General features: G+C 44.0%; 1 protein-coding gene across 1 annotated transcript; it reads right to left on the bottom strand.

Annotated features, from left to right (window-relative positions):
• Positions 1-9641: 9641 nt before the first annotated feature.
• LOC131604472 (uncharacterized) lies at positions 9642-10900 on the bottom strand. Its single transcript, XM_058876909.1, has 2 exons — positions 9748-10900; positions 9642-9706 (listed from the first exon to the last, which is right to left on the bottom strand). Exons 1-2 carry the CDS (start codon positions 10898-10900, stop codon positions 9642-9644), a joined length of 1218 nt encoding a protein of 405 aa, XP_058732892.1.
• Positions 10901-11473: the final 573 nt, after the last annotated feature.

The following is an 11473-nucleotide window of genomic DNA, read 5'->3' as shown; positions in this document are numbered from 1 at the left end:
TCGTAGCGATCTTATGACTCAACATCGAAAGAAAATCTCGTGCGATTTTCCACACTTTGGATAGGAATAAGATCTCGTAGCGATCTTATGACTCAACATCGAAAGAAGATCTCGTGCGATTTTCCACACTTTGGAAAGGAATAAGATCTCGTAGCGATCTTATGACTCAACATCGAAAGAAAATCTCGTGCGATTTTCCACACTTTGGATGGGAATAAGATCTCGTAGCGATCTTATGACTCAACATCGAAAGAAAATCTCGTGCGATTTTCCACACTTTGGAAAGGAATAAGATCTCGTAGCGATCTTATGACTCAACATCGAAAGAAAATCTCGTGCGATTTTCCACACTTTGGAAAGGAATAAGATCTCGTAGCGATCTTATGACTCAACATCGAATCGACATCGAGGGACGGAAGAAGACATTGTGTCAGACACTCATCAGAGATTGAAGATACCTCGCATCGGCACCGTGGTAGGAAGTGTTTGTAGTATGATAGGAGATATCAGGCAAAGTTTGTACAGGTAACAACTTGAGAGGATGGGTCATTGTTCTGATTCAACATTGGCTCCTATTATCTGGCTTATGCTTTGTATGCATGTTTGAGTTTTTACGGCGTAATGATCCATTGTAATGGATATGCTACGCTTTTGAGGATGCCATGCTGTATGCAATGGATTCTATATGCAAAGAGTGCCAAATAAAGGCCCTGGTGGAACAGAAGAGTAGGATCATTGGGGTCCGTTGCCTGTGATCTTGAGACGCCATTGTGGTGGGCGTTGGAAGCTTCATAGTGCCAAAGATTATTGGCAACTGTGTGGAGGATTAGAACATAACTCTATTGGGGAGGAAGTGACTTTACTCGACTTTCCTTACATCCTATACTGCTTGGGCAATCATGAGTTCTTTGGGGGACCATTCTTTGTCTGCCAGATTGAAGGGGAATATGGACCTTTTCAGGCGCTCCATGCTTACCAGTACTGATGAATTATACTCTGGAACTTCCATGTGGGATGATGATGACTTTTGTGACACATCACGAGTCAAGATGATGGCTAGAACCTGCAACCTGCACAGAAAACAACGTTTGGATGCAAATGGTGCCCCTTAGAGCACTTTTATGTTTATGTAACGTCATGTTTCGTTTTGATTTTGTGATTATTGCCCCCATGCTTTCAGTGCAATGTTTAATAACGAATTAAATCACATCTCGCATGCGTAAAAATAAAAAGAAAGAAAGAAAGCTTTTGCATCAAAAGATTATTTCATTGATGGAATGCCTGTGAACAGGCTTCTGTACAAGGAAGCAACTCCTAAATGAGGTAGTTGCGAAAAAGAAAATAAAATGCAAAAAGCGAAATGGCAAAGAGAAATGCTCGGATTTCCACTAAAACTGATATTGCTACAGTTCCCATATCCCCGATCCTCTCAATGCTTTGCTTCAGAAGGGTAGTGGTTGGATTGATCTGTCCGTTCTGCCAAGGGCGTATAGTGGTCTTTGTGAAGGATATTCAGACTGCAGCCTCTCGCTTTTAATCCCTAACTTTTGCCCGGATCGCCCTTTCGGGTTTTCAATCCAGCGGGATGCCCCTTTTTGCCTAAGTCGCCCTTTCGGGTTTTCAACTTAGCGGGTTATTCTTCTTTTTTGTTTTATCCCTAATTTTTGCCCAAACCCTTTTGGTTTGCCGGGATGCCCTTATTTTTGCCTAGGTACGTCGACCTAGCGGGTCTTTTATGCGTAGTATTTTTTGACTGAGTCTGAATTGACTGGAAGTGGAACGTCTTCCCCATCCATCTTTGTCAGGATTAAAGCACCACCTGAAAATGCTTTCTTCACAATGTATGGTCCCTCATAGTTGGGAGTCCATTTGCCCCTTGGATCAGTGTGAATTGGCAAGATCTTCCTTACGACTAGGTCACCTGTGCGGAATTCTCGAGGCCGAATCTTCTTATCATACGCTTTCTTGATCCTTTTTTGGTACAACTGGCCATGGCAGATAGCAGATAAGCGTTTCTCCTCAATTAGATTGAGATGATCAAGCCTCGTTTGAACCCATTCTGTCTCCTCGAGTTTGGCGTCCATCAAGACTCTCAACGAAGGAATTTCCACTTCGACAGGTAGTACGGCCTCCATGCCGTAGACAAGAGAGAAGGGAGTTGCCCCAGTTGAAGTACGAACAGAAGTTCTATAGCCATGCAAAGCAAATGGCAACATCTCATGCCAATCCTTATACGTTCTAACCATCTTCTGGACAATCTTCTTTATATTCTTGTTAGCAGCTTCGACGGCGCCATTCATCTTTGGCCGATAGGGTGATGAATTGTGATGTTCAATCTTGAACTCTTCACACAACTCTGCCATCATCTTGTTATTAAGATTGGACCCGTTATCCGTGATGATCTTGTTTGGAACCCCATATCGGCATATGATCTCTTTCTTGATGAAGCGAGTGACGACCTGCTTGGTTACATTCTTGTAAGAAGCAGCTTCAACCCATTTGGTGAAGTAGTCGATAGCAACAAGAATAAATCTGTGTCCATTCGAAGCTTGCGGCTCTATCCGTCCGATCATGTCTATGCCCCACATAGCAAAGGGCCAAGGTGATGTCAGAACATTCAAAGGAGTCGGAGGAACATGAATTCTATCAGCATACACTTGACATTTGTGACATTTCTTCACGTACACATAACAATCACTTTCAATCGTCATCCAGTAATATCCTGCTCGTAATATCTTTTTGGCCATAGAATGCCCACTGGAATGAGTGCCAAAAGATCCTTCATGAATTTCCCGCATGATCAATTCTGCTTCGTGTCTATCCACGCATCTGAGCAAAACTGAATCATAGTTTCTTTTGTACAGGACGTCTCCTGACAAGAAGAATTTGGATGCTAACCTTCGAAGCGTTCGCTTATCACCAATCGTAGCATCTTCGGGATACTCTTGCTTCTCAACATACCTTTTGATGTCATAATACCATGGCTTTTCATCATACACATCTTCAGTAGTGAGGCAGTGAGAAGGGAACACATGGGCAGGTTCCTTGTAACGGAGGATCGTTATGTCTGGCACTTCTTTAGGGGAGCTAACTCTGAACATAGCCGCCAAAGTAGCCAAAGCATCTGCCAATTGATTTTCCTCTCGGGGGATGTGATTGAAAGTGATTTCCTCGAAAGCGGGCAGCAACTCCAAGATATAGTCCTTATAAGGAACTAAATTGGGGTGTCGTGTCTCCCAATCACCTCTCACTTGATGTATAACCAAGGCAGAATCCCCATAAACCTCAAGGATCTTGATTCTCATATCAATGGCTGCTTCGAGACCCATTATGCAAGCTTCGTACTCTGCGACATTGTTTGTGCAATCAAAGCAAATTCTAGCTGTGAAAGGGATATGAGTTTGACGAGGAGAAGTCAAAACTGCCCCAATACCATGGCCCATAGCATTTGATGCACCATCGAACGTGAGAGTCCATCGCTCCCCTGGTTCGGGTCCTTCATTATCATCTAGTTTCATGATATCTTCATCAGGAAAATCAAACTTCATTGACTGATACTCCTCTAATGGCTGATGAGCAAGATGATCTGCAAGGACACTTCCTTTGATGGCCTTCTGTGTGACATACTGGATGTCGTATTCTGATAAAAGCATTTGCCATCGAGCTAGTCTTCCTGTAAGAGCCGGTTTTTCAAAGATGTACTTTATCGGGTCCATTTTGGAGATCAATAGGGTAGTGTGAGTCAACATATACTGCCTCAGTCGGCGAGCAGCCCATACCAAAGCACAGCAAGTTTTCTCGAGTAGTGAGTAACGGGATTCACAATCGGTAAACTTTTTGCTCAGGTAATAAATGGCGCACTCTTTTCGACCAGACTCGTCATGTTGGCCCAGCACACACCCCATAGATCCTTCAAGCACGGTTAAGTACATAAGAAGCGGCCTCCCAGGAACCGGAGGCATGAGAATTGGTGGCTCTTGGAGATACTGCTTGATCTTTTCAAAGGCTTCCTGACAATGATCATCCCATCGGATATCTTGGTTCTTGCGCAGCAGCTTAAAGATGGGTTCACAAGTATCAGTGAGGTGAGAAATGAACCTGGCTATGTAATTCAATCTCCCAAGGAACCCTCGAACTTCTTTTTCATTCTTTGGTGCTGGCATATTCTGTATTGCTCTCACTTTATCAGGGTCGACCTCAATCCCTCGTTGGCTCACAATGAAACCAAGTAATTTTCCAGATCGCACTCCAAAAGTGCACTTGTTTGGATTAAGCCTCAACTTGAATTTACGCAACCGAGCAAACAATTTCTCAAGGTATACCAAATGTTCCTCCTCAGTTTGGGATTTTGCAATCATATCATCGACGTACACCTCAATCTCTTTATGGATCATGTCATGAAAAAGAGTCACCATCGCTCGTTGATATGTTGCACCAGCATTCTTAAGACCAAAAGGCATCACTTTATAACAGTACGTACCCCACGGAGTAGTAAAGGTAGTCTTGGTCATATCTTCAGGAGCCATCTTTATTTGATTATAGCCAGAAAAACCATCCATGAAGGAGAACACCGAATACTGAGCAGTGTTGTCGACTAGCACATCAATATGAGGCAGAGGGAAATCATCCTTCGGACTTGCCCTATTCAAATCTCGGTAGTCAACACACATGCGTACCTTTCCGTCCTTCTTAGGAACAGGTACTATGTTTGCAATCCAAGGAGGATACTCACACACAGATAAGAAACCAGCCTTCAACTGTTTTTCAACTTCCTCCTTGATTTTCAAAGCCATATCAGGTCGAGTTCTTCGTGGTTTCTGCTTTACAGGCGGACATTCTGGTTTGAGCGGTAACCTGTGCACAACTATATCCGTGTCTAAACCAGGCATGTCCTCGTATGACCAGGCGAAGATGTCGACATACTCTCGAAGCAGCTCAATCAACCTTCTCTTTACATCACTTTGCAAAGCGGCCCCTATCTTGACTTCTCTCTTTGCTTCTTCTGAACCGAGGTTGATGATTTCTATGGCTTCTTGATGTGGCTGAATAGATTTCTCCTCTTGTCTCAAAAGTCTTGCCAATTCTTCGGGGACTTCACAATCTTCCCCACTATCCTCATCAGCTTGGTCAATTGGATTCTCAAGGATATTAAGACGTGGAACTGTAACATTATCATTTTTGATGGAATCCGAGCCGGATCTGCACGATGGATGATTTATGCCTTAGAATGCAACACATAAAAAAGAAAAAAAGAAAAAGCTTTGCCATTTTTGAAAAAAAGTTTTTAAAGTAAAAACAAAAATGAAAGAAATGGAACCGTAATTGCATGCGAAAATATGATTTTCATTCAATATTAAACAAATTGAAACAACATGGGGGCCCCTCTTTATACAAGTGGTCAAAATGCTTAGGGCGAAGCATATGACTTATCGAAACAAGAAAATTACATCTCCATAAAAGTGATTCTGGGGATGTCCAAGATAGTCCAATTGTTGAGCTCCTGTCCAGGCGCCGCATGGCAAATGAATCTGGAGAGATCTTCTTCATCATCATCATCCACGGCGAGGACCTGACTTCCAGAACTGGTGCTTGCACTGACGAACACTTGAGAAATGGGGGGAATCACCTTCTTTCCAGGAATTATGCTGAGCTGAGTAGAAGAAGATGGTTGATACCCAAGGCCATACTTGTCTCGTTTCTCATGAACATCAATCAGCTTGCCCCATGCACTATGGGGAGTGCCAGCTTCTAAGAAGGCCTTAGCATCATTCAGAGACGAGAGGGGTGCTCCGAGTTCCTTCTTATTCTCAACCACGGGGAGTTTATCAACCGACACAATCTCTAATGCCTGAAAAGGTGTCTCTTGTATCTCTCCCTCCACTTCGACATAACGGTATGACGCCAGATTATTGACTATCAAATCCTCTTCACCAGTGATCACCACAATCTTGTCATTCACAACGAATTTCAAACACTGATGGAGGGTAGATGTCACAGCCCCAGCAGCGTGGATCCAGGGACGACCCAAGAGGCAAGTGTATGAAGGACGTATATCCATGACATAGAAAGCAATGTAGAACATGTGAGGACCAATCAAGACAGGCAGATCAATTTCTCCTTCTACGGACCTTCTAGAACCATCGAATGCTCTGACACTCATAGTGCACGGTCTCATCATAACCCCATCCATACTCAGCTTGAACAAAGTAGTCTTGGGCATCACATTAAGAGAAGAACCTGTATCAATCAGAACTCGAGACAACACAGCATCCAGACACTTGACTGAGATATGCAACGCTTTGTTATGTGCCCTACCCTCAGGTGGAAGTTCATCATCAGAAAAACCCAAACAATTACCAGCAGCAATGTTGGTCACAACCCCTTCAAACTGAGGCACGGTAATGTCTTGAGTCACGTGAGCGGAAGCCAGAACTTTCATCAGAGCATCACGGTGAGCTTCAGAATGCACCAAGAGAGACAAGATGGAGATCTTGGCTTGGGTCTGATCAAGTTGGTCGATCACTTTGTAATCACTTTTCTTAATGATCTTCAAGAGTTGCTCGGCATCTTGTGCATTACGTGTTACAGGAGGATCAACAGCAACTTGCTTTCCTTTTGCTTGTGCACCAGCCTCTTTATTGGTCTCTTTAGGAGGCGGAGGAGGGGCAGCAAAGATTCGACCACTACGGGTAATACCACTAGTGCCAGTAATATTTGTGATGCTCGAATTACCCACTGGAGGACAATCATATTTCTTCCCTCGAATATACACGGCATTATAACTCCAAGGAACAGCCTTAGAATCATTCACAGGAGAGGGAGCAAGAGACGAGGTTGAAGGAGTCGAAGGAACTTTTGGAACCTGAATAACCAACGGAGTCCTCGGAGCCTGAATGACCAAGGGAGTGCTCGGAGCACGAATGACCAAAGGAGTACCCTGATTCTTTGACACCTCAGTAGGATAGTAAGGTATCTCTAGAGTAGCCACATCTTCGACAGGAACGACCCTTTCCACTCTAAGAACACCTTCATCCATTAGTTTCTGGATTTCCTCTCTCAACCTTGTGCATTCCTCAGGATTAGAAGAACATTGCAAACAGTAGTCATGTAGTTCACACAAAACCTTTTGTTGCATAAGATACTCTCTGACAACTGCTAGCGGCATCCTAACCTCATTAACATCATTAACCAGGATCTGATCCTCACATAACTCAATAGCATTGGTCGTACCAGCATGAGGAGGCATAGGATTATTCTGCACATTAGGACCAGTAGGAGCGAACGAGATAAGTTTGTCGTCAAGGAGATCCTGAACCTTCAACTTGAATGCTCTACACTTTTCAATAGTATGGCCTGGGGCCCCTGAATGAAATTCACATCGAGCATTAACATCATAACCAGGAGGGAGAGGACTAGGTGGAGGTCCCAGTTCACGGAGTTGTACCAGTTGGCCAGCAAGCAACTGAGGGAGGAGTTGGGCATACGACATCGGAACCGGATCAATACGCCTATCTTGGAATCTTGTTCTTTGTGGGCCCCTTTGACCTTGAGGCCTAGGGTTCTGTTGACGATTCTGAGGAGCAGCAGCTTGTTGTTGTGGTACGAAAGGCTGTTGGGGTGCCATCCATGGTTGTGGAAGAGCAGCAGCATATGCCTGAGGGACATATGGACCAGGAACAGCATAAGGCATCGGATAATAAGGAGGCGGAACAGCAGAATATGCAGGAGCTCGGCTTTGGTCAACAGAAGCGGTGCTAGTCTCACCTTCCTTCTTCTTCACAAACCCAGAATACGGCTTCTTACCATTACCACTTGAGTTGCTAGGATTAGTAACTCCTTGAATGGTACCAGCTTTGACACAGTTCTCAACCCTCTCACCAATGATGACCACATCCGAAAAGGAAGGAGAAGTATTACTAACCATGTGCTGAAGATACGGCCCTTTCAGAGTTCCCATAAACAGATCAATCAATTCTCGGTCCAATAAGGGGGGTTGAACTCGAGCAGCAAGTTCACGCCATCTCTGGGCGTATTCCTTAAAGGACTCTTCAGATTTCTGTGACATATTCTGCAGCTGGGCACGGCTAGGAGCCATAGCAGTATTGTAGTGGTATTGTTTCAAGAAGGCATCAACAAGTTCTCCCCAAGTACTAACATTAGACCTCTCGAGTTTCATATACCACTCCAACGGAGCTCCAGTGAGACTATCCTGGAAGAAATGCATAAGCAGAGGTTCGTTCTCAGCATGGGCGGCCATCTTACGGCAGTAAGAACGAATGTGAGTCTCTGGGCAGGTAACTCCCTTGTATTTATCAAAATCTGGCACTTTGAACTTCGGGGGAATAACAATCCCAGGTACCAAGCACATAGCAGCAGTGTCGAAACTCGAAGTTTTAGCAACCTCAACAGCCTTAAGGCGTTCTTCGAGAGCTTGGTACATCTTAGCAGTCTCAGTCAACTCAGCAGTAAGATCATGTTCAAGATCAATAACCTCATGGTGGTCGTCCACTACTTTCAGTGTCTCATTAATAGGAGTCTCTTTAGTTTTCACCCCTCCGTCAGCAGAATTGGTAGGAGTATCTTTGACCAAACTAGCGACGCTCTTTCTGAGTTCATCCTGTCCTTGAACAACGGCATGGAGAGTCTCCATAAGTTGGGCCATTCTTTCCCCCATAACATCCATATCCCTACGGAGGGCAGCTTGATTCTGTTCAAATTGTTCCATGATTCTCTCGTTGCTCCTGGTGCGGTAAGGATGTAAGAAAGTCAGCTTCGTCGTCGGAAAAGAAATCTGCTGTTGGAAGGGACCCCAATTAGAATCTGATAAAAACCTGAAAATGCAGTATGATATGAGTGCATGGGTGCATGTGTGCATGTTTTATTATTTTCAAGAACTTTCGGCTTTGTCTCGAACCAACACTACAAGATAATGAGAAATAACGAAGCGCAACCAAGATAAACAACCATAATCCATTAATTCCACAACCATGTTTGAAGTACAAAATATTCCGCTCTCATGAGCCAACAATACAGAAAATGGAAATAAGAATCCCATCCAACAAGACTGGTGGTGATTCTATAACAAAAACCAATACTAAGCAGGATCTCCCATATCCAAATGACGAAGTGGGCTATCTCCAATGTTCTTATAGCTCCAAGCCTTCATTTCTTCAAACAGCTTTTTGGTCTCAGCATGGGTTGGTCTTTTAACAACTTCTTGAATCAATAGGTCCTTCCTGAAATGCATGGTCTCCAAGTAACGGCTTCTCAATTCCCAACCTCTGGCCTCCTCTTGAGCTTGAGTATCACTTTGGCCCTTTTCCTCCATTCGACCCTTCAACTTGCGAATCTCTTCATAACACCCCTCAATCTTTGCCTGACGCTCCAGAAGGAGCTTGTCTGCTTTCTTTCGACGGGCTTTCTCTGATTTGGCTATATCAGTTTGGATTTGGAGCCTCTTTGTCAATTCCGCCAACTGATCTTCATAACGCTCTTTGATCTCCCTCTCTTGAGATTTAGCAGATTTAGGGTCTATGGTCACTCTTGACCTTTTCTGGGAGGTACTTCCTCTAGCATACAATTCCTCAAGCTCTATTTCTCTCATTTTCAACTTATGAAGGGCAGAAAGCTTCTCTTGCCTATCAGTATTCATCTTGACTTGCATCGTCTCCATTTGTTCGGTCAATTTCCGATTCTGCTCCACAGTCTGATTATAACAAGGCATGGAGACAATGTCGGGTTGTACACCAGCAGGAGGATACAAAGGATCTTTTGGAGGGAAGGGCATCCCTCGAGTGTTGACCACAACTTCAACCCACTCAGTATAGTCTTTATAAGTCGCACAGTCTCTTTGACCAAAGTACTTCTTATCTCTCCAGCAAATATTCTTCCAGGCTTGCGCAGCTTCTGCCATTTGCCCAACATTGGTGGCTGAATGATAGTAAATATTCTCAGCAATCTCTGCTTGTTCAGGAGGACTAATGAAAGCGTATCCATATGTTCTTCTAGCCAGGATAGGATTATAGTTGATCCCACCTCTGATGCCCATGAGAGGCACATTCTTGAACTTCCCACAACTCATAACAACTTCCATATGGTCCAAGGATCGGTTGTACCAGACAATGTCATTAGCTCTAAGCCCCATAACTCTATCAGCCCATCTGGATGTGTGCCTACTATCAACAAAAGCCCCACGTTCCGGCAGATGTGATCTGAACCAACGGTATAGCAGCGGAGCACAGAATCTAACCAAACCTCCTTTCTGCTCATTACGATGATGAACGGAATGATAAACATCCCCCAGAAGCGTAGGAATGGGGTTCTGCAGAATGAATATGTGGATGGCATGCATATCAACAAAGTCAGGCACATTTGCGAACATCACGATACCATAGATACTTAGAGCCAGGATAGCTCTAAAAGTGTCCCATTCTTTGGCTTCAGCAGCATCACAACCTCTTTTAACCAGGAACTCCATACGAAAACCATGACAACCTCCTTTCTTGGTGAGATTTGCCTCCACGACTGACTTGCTCAAATAAAGAGCCTTAGCAATCTCAACGGAATCAGGGGCCTTCATGGCGCTATAATAAGGTACCTCTTTCCCAACAGGAATGCCAAGGAATGACGAATACTCTTCCAAGGTAGGAGCCAAAAGATAATCAGTGAATGCGAAACAACGGAGGGAAGGATGATAAAACTGAAGCAAAGTGTGAACTCCCTCTTGCTCATCCTTGGTAAACGGCATCTTGAGGAGGCTCAGAATGTACCCATATTTCTCTCGGAAATTGGTTGACTCATCCGGTGTGATCTTCTTTGCCAAACACTCAACAGACTTCAGATTAGGATTCACAAAAGAATAAGAGTAATTGCGCTTGCCAGTCTTCAGTGGTGGAGCCATGTGTTAGTCGGAGACAAAGCCAAAAAGTTCCTGAAAATAAATGAACATGCATGTTAAATGATGTGGTGGAATGCATTTCATTGGGAGAATCCTAAAATCTTTCATTATCCCTTTTCCTTTTTTTTCTTTCCAATTTTTTTGCAAAAAGGTATGTACATATTCTTTTTCTTTTCTTTTCTTTTTTTCTTTAGAAATAGATTTTAGGATTCTCCGCGAATGAAGTGGGGTGAATGCAATAGTATGATGTGTCATGTGCATGATGTGGTGAGAGACTGAATGTCCCTCGCAACTCTGAACATCTGGGTAATACTGATTGTAACAGGTTCAAAATTTCGACTTCAGATTGCAAAATGGAAATCCGGGTATGATGAAGGCTAGTATCCTGTCCCTCCCCAAAACTCACGGGTATGAATTCTAGACACGGACAGGTGGTCCCTAATGGTCACTGGGGTCTATAGTTCCCATGGGGTACAAAGTGTTTGAGGCAACAAGAGTGCCAGACACAGTGTTCCATGAAAGAACCTCGCCCAGTTGTGGTACCCCACATTGACTCGATCGTAGCAAGAGCTACGG

This window comes from Vicia villosa, linkage group LG5 (assembly GCF_029867415.1).
Source record: "Vicia villosa cultivar HV-30 ecotype Madison, WI linkage group LG5, Vvil1.0, whole genome shotgun sequence".
NCBI lineage: Eukaryota > Viridiplantae > Streptophyta > Magnoliopsida > Fabales > Fabaceae > Vicia > Vicia villosa.
Note: the sequence above shows the minus strand (reverse complement) of the source record. Positions and strands in the feature narration are given on the sequence as shown.